At 39.2% G+C, this 24895-nt stretch overlaps 1 protein-coding gene across 8 annotated transcripts in view; it reads right to left on the bottom strand.

Moving 5' to 3' along the window:
- Positions 1–623: 623 nt before the first annotated feature.
- The window catches only part of FUT8 (fucosyltransferase 8), a 331756-nt gene continuing 307484 nt past the window's right edge, over positions 624–24895 (bottom strand). For all 8 annotated transcript variants that reach the window (XM_022570337.3, XM_089907845.1, XM_089907844.1 and 5 more), the window contains 2 exons: positions 24745–24895; positions 624–16208 (listed from right to left, as the gene is read on the bottom strand). In XM_022570337.3, coding sequence (XP_022426045.1) covers positions 15891–16208; positions 24745–24895 — 469 coding nt within the window. In that variant the 3' untranslated portion in view covers positions 624–15890. The remainder of the gene's footprint in view (positions 16209–24744) is intronic.

Here is a 24895-nt window from a genome sequence, read left to right as displayed (position 1 = left end):
ACCAGGGAAGCCCTGTCAAATTTTTAATATAGATGTAGTGAATTTTTTACCTAGCCCCATATAGATGCTCCAAATCCCCTCAAATTTACTCCAGAATGCCAAACAAATATTTTTCTCTGTGTGCCATCTTGTGAAAAAGACTGGAAAGCAGTGACTTAATCTCTGAATAAATTTCCTCACATGAAAAATGGGAATAATAATAGTATATATAGGGTACTGTGAGGATGAAATAAAATATATAAAACACTTAGAAGTGTCTGGAACACAGTAAATGAATAATAAATGCCAGTTATTATTTTTCCTTATCTTTAGAGATGGGGATAATAATACCATCTGCACATGGCCGACGTGAATACTACGCATGTGGGATAAAGCATGTTAAGGGCTTAGTGCACTGTCTGGCGCATAGTAGGAGGTCAGTAAACGCAAGGTCAGTAAGTTACTCGTGCTCTAATTATTCAAATGTACATAACTTTTTACGTTAAACTGTAACTTTCCAGTGCAGTTCATATGTGTACAACTTCCCGGTTAGACTGTAAGCTCTTTAAACTGATTTCATTCTCTTCAGGACCTACTACAGTCCTAGAACCATAGAAGCTGCCCAAAACATGACTGGAGATTGATTCTGCAGAGCTGTAAGCTTTTACAAAGCAATTTTTTTTTTTTTTTTTTTTTTTTGCGGTACACGGGCCTCTCCCGTCGCAGAGTACAGGCTCCGGACGCGCAGGCTCAGCGGCCATGGCTCATGGGCCCAGCCGCTCCGCAGCATGTGGGACCTTCCCGGACCGGGGCACAAACCCGTGTCCCCTCCATCGGCAGGCGGACTCTCAACCACTGCGCCACCAGGGAAGCCCAACAAAGCAATTTTATGTCTACTCTTCTTACGTAATTTCTCAAAGCAACAACTAAGAGCTATCTATATTTTAAAGGTAAGAAAACTGAGGTCGAGACAAATTATGCAGCTTGCCTAAGATATCAGCAGGTTAGTTTCTGAGCTACAAGCAGAACCCAGGTCTGTTGACTCCAAGTAGAGTGTCCTTTTTACCAGATCCCATTACTGCACTGGGACTGCTGTATACAGCTGTACAGGGGGGTGCAATATTGTAGACACTGCAGATTTGTATACTTAAGTAACTTTCCTGGCAGATAGCAGTAAGAGTTTTGTTATACTAAGAAGTATATTACAATAATTGTTTAAAGGAGCACCTTCATCAAATTTCCACAATTAGGCACCTTATAGATTAGTGGAGGGCCTAACGTACTACTACCACAACTAGATTTTCCTCTGATGATTCAAACAATATTGTAGGATATTAAGCCCTTTGGATTATCAGTTTGAACCTAAAAGATACTTAGAGCAGGGGTCAACAAACTTTTTTCTATAAAAGGTCAGACAGTAAATATTTTAGGCCTTGGGGGCCACACAATCAGTCTTTGTCACAACTACTAAACTTTGTTGTTGTAGCCTTTGAAAGCAGCCATAAACAATACGTAAATGAACAGGCAGGTCTGTGTTACAATAAAACTCTGCTTAACAAAAAAAGGGCCTTAGGCTATAGCTTGCCAATTACTGACTTACAGAACTCTGGCTATTTGAATTATCAGTGAGAATTTCTTGAAAGAGCATTACCTCAGTTAGATCAAACTTGTTGATCCTCAACAGGTGTGAAGCCAGAATCTGAAACTAGAGCTATCTGATTTCAAACCCCTTCTTCTGTAACTTGAGCACATGTATGTTCTCATTCTTGGTGTGGTGACCCAGCAGTACGCAGTGATCAATTGTGAGGTATGTTTGCAAACAATTTCCAGTGTTTACGGATATTACTTTAAAAATAATGGAATAGGTCAGAAGGGACTCCCACTTGTTTTGAATTCTTGAATGGAAAGAACAATCAGATCTAGTCCAGAGTGGGATGTCACTGCCACTCTTGGCTTCTAAGGAAACTCTGACTCCTCAGTTCTTTTGGCCTTTGTCTCTACAAATTCCTCTTCCCTTGGCTTAGATGAAAATAAAGCTGTGTTCCATGAAAGAAGCTTTAGAGGGAAACAAAGGTAGGAAAGAAAACAAACAAAAGAGGAGTTTCCAAATTTAAACAGGTAGATTTACAAAGCCTGTTATGTTATGTAATGTAAGAAATTAAGTTTCTTGATTGTAACTGAGATAAAGAAAAAGACCCAGTCAGCTGGTCTGGCAAACAGATAGGGCCTTGTTCCTCTTTGTTACCAGATTAAGCTGTCTAGGCTTCTAACCCAGGCAGCTTCAGGTTGGCACCACTTATTTCCTGGATGGAATTTCAGTCTCTACAATGTGACCATAAGTCCACGACCATTTTAGAAATTTAGGGCCGGAAGGAACTTGGAGGTTAACTAACCCCTGCTGCATGCTTGAGGTTCCCTCTGGCATCCAATTCTGCTTGGACATCCCTTCAAGGACAGGGAACTGTCATCTAGATTAGCTTGTGTCGCGATCAACAACACTATTAGGCAGTTCTTTCGTGTGCTGAGTTAAACTGACTCTAATTGTTGCTGCTTCTGCACACTGTGGTCACATAAAACAATGCTACCTGCTTCTTCACATAGCAGCCTCACCAATATCTAAAGATGTTACCATGGAGTACCAAGCACAGGATTCAAGATGAGATTCAAGAATCCAATACTTTCCGTCTGGAGAGTTCTGTTTTGGAGGGGTAGGGTAGAATGGGAGGGGGTGTCATAGCACTCTATTGGCAATACTGAGTTTATGGGCAACTAAATTCTCTAAGTCTTTAGTTACATCTCCAACAGGCTGAAGTGAGACACAACTGACCTTCTGAATCTAAGAATAAACTCCGTTTGTAAGCTGTACAGTATGTTAAGGGCTCTGGTATTCGTTATCCAATGCAGCGATTCTAAGCCCTGAGTATATGCTAGATTTACCCTTTCATTTCAATTTTTAAGCAACTTTTAGGGGCCCTAATTCTCGCCAACAATATAATTTACTACTATCTCAGCTTTTAGTCGCTAAAGCTTTTGATTAACGATGCAGAAAGAATAGTGATAACAGCTCACATTTGTTGAGCTTTGTGCCAGGCACCGGGCTAAGAGATTTTCATATGTTAACTTATTTAACACTCACAAAAACTCTATGAAGTAGTTATGTACTAGTATTATTTTCATTTAATCGATGGTTTAGTGAAGGTACAGAAAAGTTACTCTCAAGGTCACAGTGCCAATAGGTAGAGGACCCAGGATTTGAACCCAAGTAGACTGACAAGAGAACTCATCCTTTTAACTACTATATCATATGGTTCCCATCACTGTCCTTTTACAAAGCATTAATAAACTGTGTGAGCAAGTCGGGATAGAGCTCTATGGCAAACCAGCAGAGACTTGAGTTAATCAAACCTTTTGAATGAACAGCTGATTCTTAATACAACTACCTATGCTCAAGCAGCCTCAGCTGCTCTATCTTATCCACAAGAACAGTTACTGCCAGGCTGAAATCCTAGAGACAGTATGCAGAGACGCAGTGATCCATCAGTGGTTAAAAGCGAGGCGGTCTGCATTTGTATCCTGGCTCTATCACCCTCTAACTTTATCACCACAGGCAAATTACTTAAGACTTCTGAGCTTCAGTTTCCCAGTCAATAAAGTGATAGTACCAACCTTATTATTATGGTGATTATAAATTAACTCAGGTAAAGTATTTAGAAAAATTCCAGGTACATAGAAAGTGCTCAATAAATGTTAGCTATTACTGTAATGCTCTTTACTCTAAAGCCGGAAATACAATTAGTCTGGTATGTCTGGTTCTTACACAGTTATTACAGTTAACTTTTTAATAATCTAGTCCAGAAGCTTACTTATAACTTACCGAATTTATCAGTCTACATGTTGGTACTCTGTCTTCTTATTTTTAAAAATAGAAATATCTGCTCATTTTCAATCATTCAGCACCTCCTAGTTCACCATGCTTTCTTAAAGACTACCAAGAATCCTGATCTCTCTCTACACTGAGAACCACAGACTTGAAGTATACTGTGATATCTTGACATTTGGATGTAATGGAGAAAAACAGCAGGAACTCCCTAAGGTGGCATCTCAGTTTATGGCCTATAGAGTCATCACCAGTCTGTGAACCTGACTGTAAGAAATCAAGATTGGTGGTCAGGACAGTTGAAACAGAGCCACTTTCGATCCTCAAGGCCAAGTCTGAGAGGGGCCCAGGATAGGAACTATCACGGCACAGCTGTCATTTAGCACATTAAGTTACTTCTGAGCCCAGGATGAAAACCAGCTGAGTAGACACTGCCCAAGAATTGGGACATATGCAGCATATGAACCTGAAACACTGCACAGCTGTTACCCATCTTACCAATCCTTTCCAGAGTAGACACTGCCCAAGAATTGGGACATATGCAGCATATGAACCTGAAACACTGCACAGCTGTTACCCATCTTACCAATCCTTTCCAGAGACAGAATCTTGAAGTTAGAGAAGAACTTTCTAGATCTAGTCCAACGGTTGTAAACGAATGGACCATGGACCAAAAGTAGCCACAGATTTCTTATTTGCCCTGCTTAGTGTCTTATATATTTTTTGAATTAGCTGCCAGTATGTAAAAATTTGAAATTTTGCATATAAATAGATTTGGCTCATCTTGAAAAGCAAAGATCTGGCCACATTATGTCCTTAGTACAATAATAGCTGAGCCTGAGTAGTAGCTACCCAGTTTAGACATATGGAACCCAAACAGACAACAACATTTGCAAACTCTGATTAAATCGAAACAATTCATCTCACAGGTGAAGAAAATTGAGCTCTAAAATGATCTGACCTGTCCACATTAAATGGCAGAGTCGACATTGAAGGCCAGGCGTTCTCAACCCCAGTTCCATGATTTTCAGTAAGTACTGTTGATCTTTCTTCTAGGGAATGTGAGGTACAGGGACTTACCGGCTTGTAGGAACAATGACAAGGAGAAACAAAACTGAGAACTATGTCTTCTGCCTTTGCACCCACTACCCTTCATTTCCTGTGCTGGGCCAGAAAATTCTTAGGGGCTGCAATCCACTAGGGAAGTTAAGTCTAGCCAGAAACTCCAAGTCCCAGCATTCCTCAGACTGCTGACTACACCCACAGTTTAAACTATCTGTGCTCTCTGTACATAGCACTGCACATTCCCAGCCTCCGCCAGATGCTCTCACGCCCAGCTGGGTTATGAACAAACATGCTGCTTTCCCTTTGTTAATGGCCTTTTCTCTACCCACACAGGTAGTTAGGGAACAATGGCCTCCACGGGACACTGATGCTGGAGGAGAGGTTACAGTTACAGATGATAGGAGGTCAGTAGGAGCTCCGAGCTCTCTTCCTGGTTCTCTTCCCAAAACACCAAATGGCTATGCCATGGCCTTCAATACATCGCTTTTAAAAAAAAGGTGCAGGTTCTGTCCTGATTGACAAAGGATGCCCTAGCCACATTCCCCTTGAGAATAAAGACACTGATTTGTGAGAATCTTTGAAATCTTTAGCTTAAAAGGCCCCGAATACACAGTATCATAGCATCATTATACCTCAGAGACAGAATTATATTACCTAAAACTGTCCCAGGGGATATCTAGTTTCCTTTCTATCTTGGAGATGACAATGACAAAACTATAGTCTGTGTAAGTAATTAGGATAGGAACTGCAGGAGGAATGGAATAGTTAACAAAGGAACCATTCACAAGAGATCATTTTCTCTAGAAATAAAAAATCAAGATTGTCTTATTTAAGAATAAGGAGAGAGTGAAGCCACCATTAAAATCCAAAAGGAGGGGTTTCATACAGCTTCCAGGTTGGTAAAGCAGAATGCCTCCATGTGCCACTGTGCTGGGCTCCAAACTCCAAGAGGACTGAGGTTTCTTTGCTCTCGACCTCACCCTATGAATCTCTTCATCTGGCTGTTGGTTCCTGTGCTTTAATACCCTTGGTAATAAACCACTCATCTGCTGTGTGGCAGACAGGGTCTTGGTACTCGAGCCTGGTGTCAGGTCTGAGCCTCTGAAGTGGGAGAGGCGAGGTCAGGACACTGGACCACCAGAGACTTCCATGCCCCATGTAATATCAATCAGCGAGAGCTCTCCCAGAGATCTCCACCTCAATGCTAAGACCCAGCTCCACCCAACGGCCAGGAAGTTCCAGTGCTGGACGTCCCATGCCAAACAACTAGCAAGACAGGAACACAAGCCCACCCATTAGCAGAGAGGCTGCCTAAAATCATACTAAGTTCACAGACACCCCAAAACACACCACTGGACACGGCCCTGCCCACAAGAAAGACAAGGTCCAGCCCCACACACCAGAACACAGGCACCAGTCCCCTCCACAAGGAAGCCTACACAAGCCACTGAACCAACCTTACCCACTGGGGGCAGACATCAAAAACAATGGGAACTACGAACCTGCAGCCTGCGAAAAGGAGACCCCAAACACAGTAAGTTAAGCAAAATGGGAAGACAGAGAAACATGCAGCAGATGAAGGAGCAAGGTATAAACCCAACCAGACCAAACAAATGAAGAGGAAGTAGGCAGTCTACCTGAAAAAAAATTCAGAGTAATGATAGCAAAGATGACCCAAAAACTTGGAAATAGAATGGAGAAAATACAAGAAATGTTTAACAAAGACCTAGAAGAACTAAAGAGCAAACAAACAATGATGAACAACACAATATATGAAATTAAAAATTCTCTAGAAGGAATCAATAGCAGAATAACTGAGGCAGAAGAATGGATAAGTGACCTGGAAGATAAAATAGTGGAAATAACTACCACAGAGCAGAATAAAGAAAAAAGAATGAAAAGAATTGAGGACAGTCTCAGAGACCTCTGGGGCAACATTAAATGCACCAACATTCGAATTATAGGGGTCCCAGAAGAAGAAGAGAAAAAGAAAGGGTCTAAGAAAATATTTCAAGAGATTATAATTGAAAATGTCCCTAACATGGGAAAGGAAATGGTCAATCAAGTCCAGGAAGCACAGAGAGTCCCATACAGGATAAATCCAAGGAGAAACATGCCAAGACACATATTAATCAAACTATCAAAAATTAAATACAAAGAAAAAATATTAAAAGCAGCAAGGGAAAAGCAACAAATAACATACAAGGGAATCCCCATAAGGTTAACAGCTGATTTTTCAGCAGAAACTTTGCAAGCCAGAAGGGAGTGGCAGGACATATATAAAGTGATGAAAGGGAAAAACCTACAACCAAGATTACTCTACTCAGCAAGGATCTCATTCAGATTCAACAGAGAAATCAAAAGCTTTACAGACAAGCAAAAGTTAACAGAATTCATCACCACCAAACCAGCTTTACAACAAATGCTAAAGGAACTTCTCTAGGCAGGAAACATAAGTGAAGGAAAGGATCTACGAAAAAAAAACCCACAACAATTAAGAAAATGGCAATAGGAACATACATATCGATAATTACCTTAAATGTAAATGGATTAAATGCTCCAGCCAAAAGACACAGATTGGCTGAATGGATACAAAAACAAGGCCCGTATATATGCTGTCTACAAGAGACCCACTTCAGACCTAGGGACACATACAGACTGAAAGTGAGGGGATGGAAAAAGATATTCCACACAAATGGAAATCAAAAGAAAGCGGCAGTAGCAATTCTCATATCAGACAAAATAGACTTTAAAATAAAGACAATTACAAGAGACAGAGAAGGACACTACATAATGAACAAGGGATCAATCCAAGAAGATATAACAACTGTAAATATTTATGCACCCAACATAGGAGCACCTCAATACATAAGGCAAATACTAACAGCCATAAAAGGGTAAATCGACAGTAACACAATAGTAGTAGGGGATTTTAACACGCCACTTTCACCAATGGACAGATCATCCAAAATGAAAATAAATAAGGAAACACAAGCTTTAAATGACACATTAAACAAGATGGACTTAATTGATATTTATAAGACATTCCATCCAAAAACAAAAGAATACACTTTCTTCTCAAGTGCTCATGGAACATTCTCCAGCATAGATCATATCTTGGGTCACAAATCAAGCCTTGGTAAATTTAAGAAAATTGAAATCTTATCAAGTATCTTTTCCAACCACAACTTTATGAGACTAGATATCAATTACAGAAAAAAAAAACTGTAAAAAAATACAAAGACAGGGAGGCTAACAAATACTCTACTAAATAACCAAGAGATCACTGAAGAAATCAAGAAGGAAATCAAAAAGTGCCTAGAAACAAATGACAATGAAAACACGACGACCCAAAACCTATGGGATGCAGCAAAAGCAGTTCTAAGAGGGAAGTTTATAGCGATACAATCCTGCCTCAAGAAACAAGAAACATCTCAAATAAACCAAAAAAAAAAAAAAAAGAGAAATAAATAAAGGCAACAACAGTAAAGATCAGTAAAACTAAAATCTGGTTCTTTGAGAAGATAAACAAAATTGATAAATCTTTATCCAGAATCATCAAGAAAAAAAGGGAGAAGACTCAAATCAACAGAATTAGAAATGAAAAAGAAGTAACAACTGACCCTGCAGAAATACAAAGGATCATGAGGGATTAGTACAAGCAACTATACGCCAATAAAATGGACAACCTGGAAGAAATGGACAAATTCTTAGAAAAGCACAACCTTCTGAGACTGAACCAGGAAGAAATAGAAAATATAAACAGACCAATCACAAGCACTGAAATTGAAACTGTGATTAAAAATCTTCCAAGAAACAAAAGCCCAGGACCAGATGGCTTCACAGGCGAATTCTATCAAACATTTAGAGAAGAGCTAACACCTACCCTTCTCAAACTCTTCCAAAATATAGCAGAGGGAGGAACACTCCCAAACTCATTCTATGAGGCCACCATCACAGATACCAAAACCAGACAAAGATGTCACAAAAAAAGAAAACCAGAGACAAGTATCACTATGAACATAGATGCAAAAATCCTCAACAAAATACTAGCAAACAAAATTCAACAGCACATTATAAGGATCATACACCATGATCAAGTGGGGTTTATCCCAGGAATGGAAGGATTCTTCAATATACGCAAATCAATCATTGTGATACACCATATTAACAAACTGAAGGATAAAAACCATATGATCATCTCAATAGATGCAGAAAAAGCTTTCAACAAAATTCAACACCCATTTATGATAAAAACTCCCCAGAAAGCAGGCATAGAGGGAACTTATCTCAACATAATATGGGCCATATATGACAAACCCACAGCCAACATCATTCTCAATGGTGAAAAGCTGAAATCATTTCCTCTAATATCAGGAACAAGACAAGGATGCCCACTCTCTCATCACTATTATTCAACATACTTTTGGACGTTTTAGCCACAGAAATTAGAGAAGAAAAAGAAATAAAGGAATCCAAATCGGAAAAGAAGAAGTAAAGCTGTCACTGTTTGCAGATGACATGATACTATACATAGAGAATCCTAAAGATGCTGCCAGAAAACTACTAGAGCTAATCAATGAATTTATAAAGTAGCAGGATATAAAATTAATGCACAGAAATCTCTTGCATTCCTATACACTAATGATGAAAAATCTGAAAGGGAAATTAAGGAAACACTCCCATTTACCATTGCAACAAAAAGAATAAAATACCTAGGAATAAACCTACCTAAGGAGACAAAAGACCTGTATGCAGAAAACTATAAGACACTGATGAAAGAAATTAAAGATGATACCAACAGATGGAGAGATATACAATGTTCTTGATTGGAAGAATCAACATTCTGAAAATGACTATATTACCCAAAGCAATCTACAGATTCAATGCAATCCCTATGAAACTGCCAATGGCATTTTTCACAGAATTAGAACAAAAAATTTCACAACTTGTATGGAAACACAAAAGACCCCAAATAGCCAAAGCAATCTTGAGAAAGAAAAACGGAGCTGGAGGAATCAGGCTCCCTGACTTCAGGCTGTACTACAAAGCTACAGCAATCAAGACAGTATGGTACTGGCACAAAAACAGAAAGATAGATCAATAGAACAGGACAGAAAGCCCAGAGGTAAACCCATGCACATATGGCCACCTTATCTTTGATAAAGGATTCAAGAATATACAATGGAGAAAAGACAGCCTTTTCAATAAGCTGGGAAAACTGGACAGCTACATGTAAAAGAATGAAATTAGAACCCTTCCTAACACCATACACGAAAATAAACTCAAAATGGATTAAAGACCTAAATGTAAGGCCAGACAGTATAAAACTCAGAGGAAAACATAGCAAGAACACTCTTTGACATAAATCACAGCAAGGTTCTTTTTGACCCACCTCCTAGAGAAATGGAAATAAAAACAAAAATAAACAAATGGGACCTAATGAAACTTAAAAGCTTTTGCACAGAAAAAGAAACCATAAACAAGACAAAAAGGCAACCCTAAGAATGGGAGAAAATATCTGCAAACGAAGCAACTGACAAAGGATTAATCTCCAAAATATACAAGCAGCTCACACAGCTCAATATCAAAAAAAACAAACAACCCAATCCAAAAATGGGCATAAGATCTAAATAGACATTTCTCCAAAGAAGATATCCAGATTGCCAACAAACACATGTAAGGATGCTCAGCATCACTAATCATTGGAGAAATGCAAATCAAAACCACAATGAGGTATCACCTCACAGGGTTCAGAATGGCCACCATCAAAAATCTACAAACAATAAATGCTAGAGAGGGTGTGGAGAAAAGGGAACCCTTTTGCACTGTTGGTGGGAATGTAAATTGATACAGCCGCTATGGAGAACAGTATGGAGGTTCCTTAAAAAAATAAAAAGAGAACTACCATACGACCCAGCAATCCCACTACTGAGCATATACCCTGAGAAATCCATAATTCAAAAAGAGTCAGGTACCACAGTTTTCATTGCAGCACTATTTACAATAGCCAGGACATGGAAGCAACCTAGGTGTCCATCGACAGATGAATGGGTAAAGAAGATGTGGCTCATATATACAATGGAATATTATTCAGCCATAAAAAGAAATGAAATTGAATTATTTTTAGTGAGGTGGATGGACCTAGAGTCTGTCATACAGAGTGAAGTCAGTCAGAAAGAGAAAAACAAATACCGTATGCTGACACATATATATGGAAACTAAAAAATATATATATAATGGTTCTCATGAACCTAGGGGCAGGACAGGAATAAAGATGCAGACGTAGAGAATGGAGTTGAGGACATGGGGATGCGGACGGGGAAGGGTAAGCTGGGACGAAATGAGAGAGTAGCACTGACATATATACACTACCAAATGTAAAATAGATAGCTAGTGGGAAGCAGCTGCATAGCACAGGGAGATCAGCTTGGTGCTTTGTGACCACATAGAGGGGTGGGATAGGGAGGGTGGGAGGGAGACACAAGAGGGAGGGGATATGGGGATATATGTATACGTATAGCTGATTTACTTCGTTATACAGCAGAAACTAAGACAACATCGTAAAGCAATTATACTCCAATAAAGATGTTAAAAAATATGTAATATTAAAAAAAAAAAAGAATAAGGAAAGGAGAAAGCAGGTGGCAACTGAACTGGACTGCAGATGGCAAGGCTGAACAGCTAAGCAAGTACTCAGAGTCAGGGCTTCTTACTTGTATAAAGAACCAAAAGTGAATGCACTGTCGAGGGGCAAGTGCTCAAACATGCATAGTATCAATGAAAGTTGAAGCCAAAGAGCTTGCCACGGCCTGCCTCTGCCCTTCCAAGGATCCTGGAACAGCTCCCTCCATGTTTCCAAAAGGGAGACTGCCATCAGGAACCAGTAAGTGTAGAGGCAAATTCTCCTTTGTGCTTCCTTCTGGGCATGGCACTTAAAAAATTCCCTAGAGTCTGTATCTGGCATAAATTAGGGTGTTAAAGCCCAGTCCCCAAATTGTCAACCCCTAAGCCACACATCTATTCTATACGACACTACTGATCCTGGCTATTGCACAGCCTCCCAGGAGCGCAAATGAAAAATCAGGTGGTTGGCTATGGTCAAATTGGACATGTCTATTGCACCTTAAGTAAGAGAGATTTACTCTCATTGAGGCAGAGGAGATTCTTCTAGAGGCACCATTTAGACTCCAGTACTTTTCCTGCTTACTGAATATACAGTGATTACAGTCTCTCTAGCTAAAGGATGATGACAGTCACTCTATGAGATAGCTTTTTAGATGTGGTTTTTCTTTTTTAACTCTCAAGCCCCTCGGAAGCTGAGGCCATTCATGTTCTCAACTTTCTAAAGAGGGAACCCAGGAAACAGGTTAGGCTCTATATGATAGAAAAAAAACTAAAGCTCAGAGAGGGAAGCAACTAGTCCCATTCACCTGGGACACAAAGAAACCCTGAATTAGGGCTGGGAGCCCTTTGACAACAGGCATGAACTCTTTAAGTTCAGCTCAGCACTAAATCAGACTTGAGTGATAGGACCAGAAAGAACTTTTGTAACTGTTTTGTCATTAGTATGCAGGATGGTGGTATCCACATTCAATGAGCCCAGGCTAATAACTTTGTTTTCTAGGTAAGGCTCTTTCACAAATGGGTCTTGTAACAAGGAAAAGACCCAAATCTTCCTAATCTAGCACTGGTCGCACAATTTAAAACGATGTAGAGTTTTACACGCAATTCAAAACCATGTAGGGTTTTAAAGTACCAGGCCCTCATGGCGAAAGTATAGCAGTGGTGAAGAAATGTCAGTCCTCCCAACAAGGCAGCCTGTATAGCATGTACTTGATGATTTGCAAAAACGTGGCTCAGAAAAGCTTTTCAGAAGGAAATGGTCAGCAGTATTCATTAGCCCTTCACACCTGCAGGTTTAACAACTTGGTTAGTTCTTCATTTTTCCTTCCTGCTTAAAGCCACTGGCTGCTTAGCTGTTAAGGTCAGAATCTAAACAGAGACCCTTCCCTCCCCCACCATACTTTTTCATTTTAACTCTCTGCTTCAGAGTTTCACTTCCTGTATGACAGAGTTTAAGCACCTACTGAACAGATCTTCCAATGGATAACAATGATCAACTTTTGACAAAATACAAAAAAGCTACCCAAAGTCATTGGATACTGAACAAAAAAAGCAGGTGAATTCTGGAAAGAGGCTGAAACTTAGAAGGGAAGGGTACAAGGTGAGTTTCTCATTTTTATGGCTTTTAGGCTGATAGAAAACTGCTGTCTTTCTGGCTGAAGAAACAGAGGGCACCACAGAATCAGAGCAACCACAGCTGCTGGAAAGTGAGGATGGAAATCTCAGAAGATAGAAAGGCAAAAAAAGAGAGCTCCAAATTCTGTGTGTAAAATCTACCCAAATCTCTAGCTGACTCCTGAACCATATATGTGTGGGGCAGTCTCCAGCTAAAGATAAAATAATTGGGATTTGCGCTGTTACCCAAGACACAGTTTACATTTGAGTTCAATGAAGTTAAACGCCTGCTAACACAGACAAAAAAACATCAGCACTCTTCAGAGGAATATAACAGAATCCACAACATTAACATTTATAACATGCAGGATACAATCTAAATTTACTCAACATTTGAATAACCAGAAAACTATGATTCTTTTTCTAGAGCAAAGACAAATAGAGACCAACTTTGAGATGATTCAGATATTAGATTTAGCAGAAAAGTATTTTAAAGCATTTTTTATAATGATGTTCAAAAAATTAAAGGAAAACATGCTTGTAATGAATAAAAACAGGAAATCTCAGCAGAGGAAATAAAAACCCATGGTTACTGATGTTCTGATGACAAGTGAGATGAGAATTAGAAAATAACTCATATTCAAAAGTACCTCTGCTTAGTTGGAGATTTTTGTTTCAAACGACTTATTTGTACCAAAACTAAATTGAAAATTGCTTACTGACACTAGATGGTTAGTCCTGGGAGACCTGAATGGAGAGGTAGAAAGAATATAGGGAAGTTTGGTGGGGATATTTTACATACAGGTATTTTCATTTAGAGATGATGTGAAGAACAGGGCTTTTCTGTCTAGGATTCCTGATATTTAATACCAGGCCTGCTACTGGTTCCTACATGGATCAAATTTTTCTTTCAGAAGGTAAAACAATGCTATGAAATACTCCTACCAGGCATCTAAAAGAGGCAGGGTACAGAAAAGAGGAAGTGTTCTTATAAGGAGAAAAGTGATGTTCAGAGAGAAAGCAGAGAGAGCATCAAAGTCTTGTCTTCCAAAGTGATTCTGATGTGGAATTACTAAAAGGAAGTATTTGGAAGAGTTATTCCCAAGTCCATTTTGGGTCTCATACTGGTTCCTCTCTCCTTTGTTCACCAAACTCTATGTAGTATGAGATGCATACTTCAGAAGAGCCAGGGACCTCCCTCGTGGCGCAGTGGTTAAGAATCCACCTGCCAGTGCAAGGGACATGGGTTCGAGCCCTGTTCTGGGAAGATCCCACATGCCAGGGAGCAACTAAGCCCGTGCACCACAACTACTGAGCCTGCGCTCTAGAGCCCTCGAGCCACAACTACTGAGCCTGTGCGCCACAACTACTGAAGCCCGCCCACCTGGAGCCTGTGCTCTGCAACAAGAGAAGCCACCGCAATGAGAAGCCTGTGTACCGCAACAAGGAGTAGCCCCCGCTTGCCGCAAGATAGAGACAGCCTGCGCACAGCAATGAAGACCCAATGCTGCCAAAAGTAAATAAATAAATAAATAAAGTAAAAAAAAAAAAAAAAAAAAAAGGAAACAGAGCCAGCTTCCCAACCCCACAGATTCCTGGTACTCTCAAAAGCAGGACATGATAGGAAAGGGCACAAATCATTTTCTGGATAAAACAACAGGTCTCAACTCACAAAAAGTGACAATAGCCGCAATAAGAAAGAACAAGCCTGAAATTGTTAGCTTGGGAGTGGAGGGGATAGTTCCTCTGGCACTGAGGAGTATGATTATCTGATTCAATTAAATCAAATAAACAATGTCCAAAATAATAAAATAAAATTTCCCTAAGATGGTTCTGAGCAACTCTGTAATGTGCACCAACTAAACTCAGTTTTCAGTGTTAAAATGGACCAATGACTCTCTGAGCTAAGCCACTCAATCTGAAACAGAAAAAAAAAAAAAAAAAAAGTAAAGCAGAACTCTAAAACTCTTCTTTTTATCAACATTTTCCACTATAAAGCTGGCCACATCATCATCTAATGATATACAATTCTAGAAACTTTACAAAATTCCTTTTTAAAATTTATTTTTTGTTATCAAAGAGAATGTCCGGAAACATTGAGTACTAAAGAATCTGTTCATGGTATTGTTTTACAAAAGTTCCTAATGGAGTATGAATATTTTATTTTCTGTTGTATCCTTCACTTATTAATGATGAGGTGGATGAACTGGTACAATTACTCAAAAAAAAAATTCCAGACAAAGACATCCATTCTCATTTTGAATCTGTTGATTGGAGTGAATTCAGTGGTTACAATACCACCACTGGCTAAGAATCAAGCTCCCCACAGGAGGGAGCTATTTGAGTCATCTCGTTAGGTCACATAGGTCTCTCAGATATAGGCACCATGTTTGAAGTCTCACACAAAATGTCTGTGTCACTTAAATTACACAATGTGGCAGTGTTTGTTTCATGGGGACATAATCTTGAAAGAACGGGCGAAGTAGAAAACAACCTGTTTGTATGTTATACGTGAGTACATTATTGGACTGTGCGTGGTTTTGAGGGCACGGTAGCCCTTGTTAAAGAGGAATTCCACCAATGAAGCATCTGTCAGATCCCAGCTGCTCCTGGCGCTGAGGGTGTTGACTCATTTAACCATGAGTTGTTAGGTTGGGGCCTTCTTCATCTACTGTTTGGCTCAAACGGTTTGAACTGAGTTTGGTTGTCTTTCTCATCCATCTAAACTTTATTTCTCAGCCTCAGGATATGTGGGGTACTTGACTGTTTCTATCTTCTCTCGAACTTTGTAGGAGGGATATAGGCCCGTCCTTCCCAGTTTTCTGTTGACACCTTTAGAATAGCCATCCCAATGATTTCCAGCCACACCAATGATATCTCCAGGTTCCATGGGGATTTCATCTGCAGTTCGAGGTTGGTGAGGATAAATGGCAATCTGGTTGTGGGCATTTTGACCTCCAAAATAGTAGATGTCATCCAAAGAGTGGAAGTTTGCAGAGGCATCGGGATGCAGTGTCTGCATGATTTCATAAGCAACTCGACAGACCTTGGCAAAGTATGAAAAAAAAATTGGTTAGTATGTGTAAGATCTCCTTCATAGCAATCCAAAAGCTCTTGGCCAAAGAGACTAGGACTAGACTAGGACCAGGACTGAGAGAATGAGAAGCAGTGGATTCTAGTCACAGTTTTTCAGTCCATTTGCTCTCAGATGATGGTACAAGTCATTCTTCATTTCTGTGCTTGTATCTTTTTTTTTTTAACATAAAAGATAATTACAATTAAGATCTCTCAGAGAAAAATGTATGTGTATATACAGTGCAAAGTATTTTATGAATATGAATTCATAACTTTATATTTATTAAAATATAAAATTTTAATTTCAATAAAAATTTATTAAAAGCCACAGAGTGTTCTATGTTGGGCACTAGTGGTACAAAAATGAGTAAGACACAGTCTATGCCCTTGGTGAATTCAAGGTTCAGGATTAGAATCAGGATTATAAATACTTTACACAAATGCTGCTGCTCCCTTTCCTTCATTCAGTGTTAATAAATCACATACTCTTTTCTGCTAATTTGGACTGGGTCTCAGAACTCTTCTCAACCGAAATTCATGTAATTACTGACAATCAACTATTGCCAAATGAGCTAAAATATATCTGCCACTTCTGTTCTAAAGTGTGATGTGTGTGATGTGTAGACAGTAGCATCTAGACTGAAATCAGATGAACTAGACTTTGGGGACGAGGCATCTACCTGATGCACTTAAGGCTACTCAAAAGATTCCTCTGTCCAAAAAATACCTACCATTCCCACTGGATGGCAGCTGGAATTTCACAATCTGAGCTTCATTCCTTGAGCTTCATACTTGGTGATAAACTATAACTATCTTAATGGAGGTATAACATTTTAAGCAATTAACAAATATATTCATTATAGAGTAAATGGGTTTCAGAAACTTTTCTAACAATAGGTGAAGACCAAAGAGAGAATACTATCATTTTGCTTAGAAAATTCTTCCATTATACACTGTGAACACAGGACTCAACTCAGGTCAATTTTCCTACACCTCCAGTTGTAGTTACCTCCGTTAATGAAGTTTTATTGTCCCTACACCAATACTTTTGCACGTATCTAAAATGATACTAATAGTAATTGTTAATCTGCTCAGTGGAGTAATTTAGGATTACCCAGCAGTTCTTTAAAACTTTGGCATTCATGATATCAAAAACTGAATTCTTAAATGTTATGAGCAAATGGAATCTGATTAGGTTAATCATCAACTTAACTCCTTAAGAAGTCTGAATTTTAGGAACCCGAGGGGCGGTTTTCACATGCTATATGTAATTTGTAAATGAAACTAAGTTTAGATAGTATTTTTAATTTTGCAGATAGGGACTAAAATACAAGGAGATCTGCCCAAATTCTAGTGCTAGAATTTCAACTAGACATGGAACCAAGAAAATAACTTCGCTTTCAAATTTGGTACTTCAACAACAAACTAATTTTGCATTGGTACGATTGAGATCACTGGTAGAATACTGAAACTATAACAAAATGAGGCTAAAAAAGATTTGGAACTTGAACTTCAAATTCAGCCAAAGGCCCACACAGCACAAGCAAAATCAAGTTAAGCCTTTGGAAAGAAACTAAATAATTAAAACAAAGCAGCTCCAATAATAGCAAAGTACAATAACAATGATAGAGGCATATTTACTGAGTTTTTTCTGTCAGACATTGTTTCTAGGTCTAATTTAATTGTCAGCAGCCCCATAAAATTTTATCATGCTCGTTTTATGGATGTCAAAGGTCATTTAAGGAATATGCTCAAGGTTACACTTCTATTAAGTGGCATATTCAGGTTTTGAACCCAGGCAGTCTGTTTATGCTTGTTAACTGCTAAGCATATTTTTTCTTGCAGATCCTATTCTCCACGTTCACATTTTAATAGCAGAAAGATATAACTTAAGGCCAAGGCTGGCCTTGGGAAAACCTGAGAGTCTTATAATCAGGGCCCCTCCACCCACTTTTCAACTATCCCTAGCCAGGGATGCAAGACCTTGTACTGTCTTTCGGATGACCACAATGCCCACCAAGGCAATGAACCTTAATGTGTTTCCTCCTTTCATTAATAAACTTCTCACTCTCATAAAAACAACACTGCCCTTAGTCCCATACCCTTAGGGATGTGCTTTCTTTTGGGGTAATCCTAATAATCAGTTTATGTTTTGGTATCAATAGCTGTTGATGTATTAGGCCGCTGGGTAACACATGTACTTTTTTTTTTTTTTTTTTTTTTTTGCGGTACGCGGGCCTCTCACTGCTGTGGCCTCTCCCCTTGCGGAGCACAGGCTCCGGACGCACAGGCTCAGCGGCCATGGCTCACGGGCCCAGCCACTCCGCGACATGTGGGATCTTCCCGGACCGGGGCACGAACCCGTGTCCCCTGCATCGGCAGGTGGACTTTCAACGACTGCGTCACCAGGGAAGCCCCACGTGTACTTTCTTAAGCCAAAGAAATTACGAATGGTAGAACTTGCAGACACAGAGCGGACCAATATAAGACTCTTTCTCCTTCTCATAATAATGGCAATAATGAGAGCAGCTGAGCTTACTGAGCACTGTTCTAATAGCTGCACTTGCATACATGCTTCCTCTCAACTCACTTAACTCTCACAACAACCCTATGAGTTGGTTACTGTTATTATTTACATTTTACAGCTGAAGAAGCTATGCCAAAGAAAGATTAATTTCCAAAAAATAAAAAAAATGAATAAAGGAGCTAGTAAATGGCAGAAATGTAATTAGAACTCTCTGTCTCTAAACCATACACTGAACTGCCTTAGGTTCTGAGGATAAGTACCTAGAACAGTGCCTGCCACAGAGTAGCCACTCAGTAAGTACCTTCTGAATGAATAGTGCTCCATGCATAATACCAGTCCAACAGTGGAGATGCAAGTCCACTGGTGATATTTAATCCTTAAGATCCATATATAACATTCTGAGTAATTAAAATTTTTTCTCTATATTAACCATGGGGCAATTTACTGCAAAGGGCAAGAAAGATTACTATGGTGTCAACGTTTGCATTTAATCACCCTAGGCTTCCTCTCTGGGCTTAACAAATCCAAATCACGCGACAGGTAAATGAGGTCTTTCAGTTGATGTCAATACTCAGGTTTGATACTTGACAGGTAGCATGATTGAGAGGGGTAGTCTATGGTTTGCAAAGCAGTGCTTGGCCACACATATGTTTTATTTCATTTGCTGTTGATTTGGTACTATATCATTTTTAGAACACTACTAAGCACACAGTAATGAGTAAAAGCAAAAATCCTGCCGAAGGATAAAACATAGATATGACTGTATTTACAAAAAAAAAAAAATTAAAAAGTGGAGGAAGGTCCATTAGTTTGAATTTTATCCCTGGGTAACAACCAGCTGAGCTTTGCATGAGCCTCCAAAGCTTTCTCAGAGCAGATGGGATCTTGGCTTTTGTCAAAATTGACAGGGCCAGAAGGATCTCCTAGTGTGAGAAGTTGGAAGTGGGCTCTTGTCTCACCGCGTGAGGCTGGGATATCTGTGAACTTTTACTGTAAACTGCTTTGTTTTGCTATTCAATGAGAGAACAGTATCTACTGTCGTTTCATGAGCCATACCTCAGTGGAAATTGCTATCGAGAGCCATCTGTCTAGAATAAAATGAATGTAGTATCTGGTTTCTCCCTCTGGGCTTTCCAAAATCTGATTCAAAACATGACGAGGCCAGTTGCGCTGTGTGTGGATTTGGAATGAAACAACAGAGAATGCCAGGAGAATCTCATATTAAGTGCCACAAAGGGAAGTGTCGCAGGGGGAAAAAAAAGTAATTTTGTCCTATGGTGATTTTAATGATTGAGAAACTAATGAACAATGTTGACTGTTCCTTAAAAAATGTTGATTACCCATAGTCTTTAAAATGGACATCTACCAACCGTTTTTGTAAATCAGATTCCAGAGTTATAAAACCTGATTCTAAAACTTGACAAACAGTATTTTAAAAAGAAAACCTTCCTGATATTTTGCCCATCTACAACTGAGTGAGCTGTCAACTGCTGGAATTGGAACTCCAATTCCTTTGCTTCAGATTTTAGATGGTTTCATTAAATATGAAAGTAACTTAAATGACATAGTAGATGCTTAGGGCATAGGCAACTTCCAGTAACACAGAACAAGATCAGAGTATTTGGTAGAATAGTTTGGAATGCGATGCACTGCATAGCTTTCAAAACTTACTTGATGCTGTTGAAAAGCGTTAATATTGCCTCTAATTTTCAGACTAAATCCTGAAGGTTGTTTTCTTCAATTTACGAGGCTTTTAGGACAAACTTGGCTATGAGAAACAGCTCTGATGAAAGAATTCAGAAAACTGAGTGCAACAATAGTGACAAAATTAGAGAGTAGAGTCATATTCTTGGCTTTTAAAAACTTTTCACTTAAGGAGAGAGAATTCCCAGACCTCACTTGTGGATATAAAACCAAGAATGATTAGAAGCCCTAAGACTGAGAAGAATGGGTCCAAAACCTTATAAAGAATCCTGATTAAGGTACCATGACATTTGTGCCTACAGTTTCTCAAACATCAATCCGGCCTTGCAATTTCCTTCTAACAATACATTTCATTCTTCCAGTATTGTCTACAATAGCACATGGTCAACAGATAAACTCTTTCTCACTATTGTCATATAGCGTAAAAGTCCTCAAAGGGTAGTATACAGGAGACAGAAAGTTTACATGACTGAAACTTCAGGATTGTCAAAACATTATGAAGAAGATACTAAACTTTTATCCCTTCTAACCATCTCTTGAAATGAGATCATCAAGCAAAGTTTGAAAGTTGGTTGTCCATGTTTTATTCTGGGCTGAGATTTGGTTCTCATTGTTTTATTCTCTTATCACCCTTCTGGATGTAAGGCTTTAGTCTTCTTCTGTTTTCTGCAGGAAAGTCTGCAGATTAAGTTCCCTAAAGTCAAAACATACACAAGTTTACCTGCATTTGCTAAAGCAAATACTATTACTTATCACTCACCCTTTGGGAATGAAGAGCTTTTGTTTCTGGAAATTCATATTATATGGTGACGCTCTCTTTCAAGAAGCTTAATAAGATAGAGTTAAGGTGGTACCTTGGCACAGGAATTAATATGCCAAATGTTACTGGTTATTATTCTTTATGAAGAACTGTTATACACATCCAATGCACACAATGACTATGTGGAACCTAAGCGTCACCCACGACCATAAGCAGAGGTAACGGAATCCTTGAACAGCATATTTCATGTTCCTTCTAAAACGTGAGATCATATAGTCTGAAATGCGGCCATGTGAGAAAAAGCTGTTAAAATAAATACTGTAGAGTCTAACAGGCAAAGATATACCTATATCTATTCCTTTATAAATAATAATAGCAGCTAACATTGCATTTAACATATTGCTGAGTACTATTCTCAGTGCTTTACATATAATAACTCTTTAATCCTCACAAAAACTTCATGCAGTAGGTATTACTGTATTTACCATTTTTACAGGGAGGGGGGGAAAAAGTCAGTGATAGGCTAAGTAATTTGTTCAAACGCCACAGAGTCACTAAGTGGTCAAAGTTGGATTTAAACCCAGGTAGTCTGACTCCAGAGCCCACAATGCCTCATTCTTGTTCTCTGTCTCATGAAGTCAATGGCTTGATACTTTGATGTCATCAATGACGTTTTCTCAAACTCCACTGCTACTGCTGACGAGACATTTTGGGGGCATTCTTCAAACGATTCCGATTTTGGTTTATGGCAATTTTGGTTTGGTTTATGCTACAAGCCACCAACCAACTCATTCACACCACAAAAATATTAAACTGTACCAAATGCCTTTTTACTAAAAATATTTTCAAAAAATACTGGGGTGCAGGACTTCCCTGGTGGTGCAGGGGTTAAGAATCCACCTGCCGATGCAGGGGACACGGGTTCGAGCCCTGGTCCGGGAAGATCTTATATGCCGTGGAGCAACTAAGCCCATGCACCACAACTACTAAGCCCACGTGCCACAGCTACTGAAGCCTGCGTGCCTAGAGCCCATGCTCTGCAACTAGAGAAGCCACCACAATGAGAAGCCCGTGCAGAGTAGACCCTGCTCATCGCAACTAGAGAAAGCCCGCACGCAGCAATGAAGACCCAACGCAGCCAAAAAAACCAAAAAACCAAAAAAAACCGGGGTGCAAGGAAGCCCAAAGATTAATCACTGAATGTGGAATTATTCCACAGTCTCAAATGCTACAGCTGTTAGTCACCAAGAAAGGAGGTGATCACATTTAGCAAACTGCTACTCACTATATAAATGTAAGGTATTTTTTACTGTTAAACTTTTATTCTGAGCCCTAACATGTTTTGAGGTATTCAAGTCTATCTTGGGACACAAAATATTGGTTTAAATGATCAGAGTTATTTTGGATGAAACTTGACTTGCCAAGAGTTTTTAGGAACAATATAATATATAATCACAAATCTTATTCCTTTGGATACAACCAGACCTCTCATTACTACGCTTTCTTCATATAAACTGTTTCTCTGGATCTGAGGTCTGAAGACGACACAGAGGTTGATATTATGCATAAAACAGAACAAAGTAGTGTGAACGATATGCTCTTCAAACCTGGACAGGTTTCCAGTAGCATGAAGTGACAGAGGTCCTGACTTCTGGGTCAAAACTAGACTTATGAGGCTATGAGGCTCAAAAATTCTACAGCACATCCTTGAAAAGGGAAATAAACAAAAGATTTTCTTTCCAGAATGAGTCTAATGGCATTATTAAGGAGAGCTGGACAAAGGAAAGCAAAACATAGAGCACGTCCTTGTAAGTCTCAGTGTCTACCTCCATGTAAGGTTGGTAAATGTTTAGACATGTATATATTTATTTACTTTTAGAGCTTTATAACTAGAGCAGTGGTTCTCACAAGGGTGATTTTGCCTTCCCACTCCCCCCACCCGGGACATGTGGCAATGTCTGGAGACACTGTTGGCTGTCACAACTTGAGGTGAGGGTCTACTGGCCATGGACGCTGCTAAGCATCCTATAACGCACAAGACAGCACCTCACAGCAACTTATCCAGCCCCAAATGCCAACGGTGCCAGGTTGAGAAACCCTGGACTAAAGGAATAGACTTTAGGAAGGCCTAAAATCTAGACCTACAGAGGCAGTGGTACCTCTGGGAAAGTGACTCTTGATTCAATCATTCTAGCAAGAAGCATTGGAAAATGTGTTATTTGCACCTGTTGATCACGTAGGCACATAGCCAGATTCTCAAAAGCAGTTGAGAGGGACTAGGTAGTTACAACTCCTCCCCCCATCCCACCGCCTTCTCAAAGATAGGATCCTCACCCCAATTAGGGAGAATATCAGCTATGGATGCCTTCATGTTTTCCCTCTGATGAGGACTGCTGCCATGTGACTCCTGTTCTGTGTAGCTGTCTTTGCGTCTTAAGTTGTATTCTTATGCCACATTGAAGGAACTCATACAGGCTTTGCTGGGATAAGTATCTTTCCAACAATCATATCACCATACCATTGTGACAGTGTGCATTGTCACATAATAAAAAACTGTCCATTTCTTTATACTCTCTGCAGTATATTCCCATGTAAATGATGTGTCTCTCCTTCTCACACTTTCTTTTCTCTGCTTCTTCTAAGCTTTCAGGCGTATATTTATCTTACATGGCTTATATTTCTTTGTAATTATTCTCTGGTTATTTCATGTGGATATTTTGCTCACTAGATTCTGGACCAGGGTAAGAGCTGTATCTTCGATCTCCTTTGAAATTCCCTCTACACCTAGTATAGGTCTGAGCACAAACAATCATTTAACCGCGTGTTGAACAAACTAACCAATAATACGCACATAAATGAGACAGTTGAATAAAATCCACAATAAATCTTTCTATGCTGATATTCCACTGGGCATATAAGGCTGATTGGAGCACTCATAAAAACACACACACCAAACCAACAACATATTAAATATCTATAACAATAAACTCAAAGAATGATTATAATATGGTATTGCTTAAATATAATGTACAGTTTCTTGCTTGGTGGAAATGTTAAAAGGACCTGAAAGAGGAATTACATTTACTCTTTCTTATTTTCTATAAAGCAATCAAGTGAGGCAAAATGCTGAGCATTTAACCCTCTCAGTATCAGTGCACTGATGTGTAGAAATGGATGGGCTCTGGTTACGTACTGACTGTATGCAAAATCAGAAAGTATTAAGTAAACTTAATTACTTGCTGTTTCTGTTAAATGCTGTGAATAAGCCAAGTACTTTAAACAACCCCAGTAGCTGGCTTCAGTAGAGATGTATTCAACAATTGCTTGCAAACAATTAAATATTCAGTGCACTCAAATAGCTATGTTTTCTGGAATCTTCTCATTCTTTCACAAAAGGGATCATTCCCCAATATTAAAAACATTGTACCTGAGTCATGAAAACTAACATTTTTTAAAAATCCAAGAACTTTCTGACTCAATATAACCAAAGAGTATTGATCACTTAAAAATGCTTACCTGGGATGAAAAAGTACACACTAGGAAGTCTGCCTGGGAGAGAAAGTGTATATCCAGGATCACACCTCGAAGTGAATTTTCTGTGTATCGATTATGTAGTCCAGCTGACCAAGAGATAGAGTTATCACTAATAAATTCATAACTGGGGTAC

Source organism: Delphinapterus leucas, chromosome 2, assembly GCF_059928025.1.
Source record: "Delphinapterus leucas isolate spDelLeu-1000000601 "Yukka" chromosome 2, BTC_Dleu_Yukka2, whole genome shotgun sequence".
Classification (NCBI taxonomy): domain Eukaryota; kingdom Metazoa; phylum Chordata; class Mammalia; order Artiodactyla; family Monodontidae; genus Delphinapterus; species Delphinapterus leucas.
This window is presented reverse-complemented; position numbering and strand designations above follow the sequence as displayed.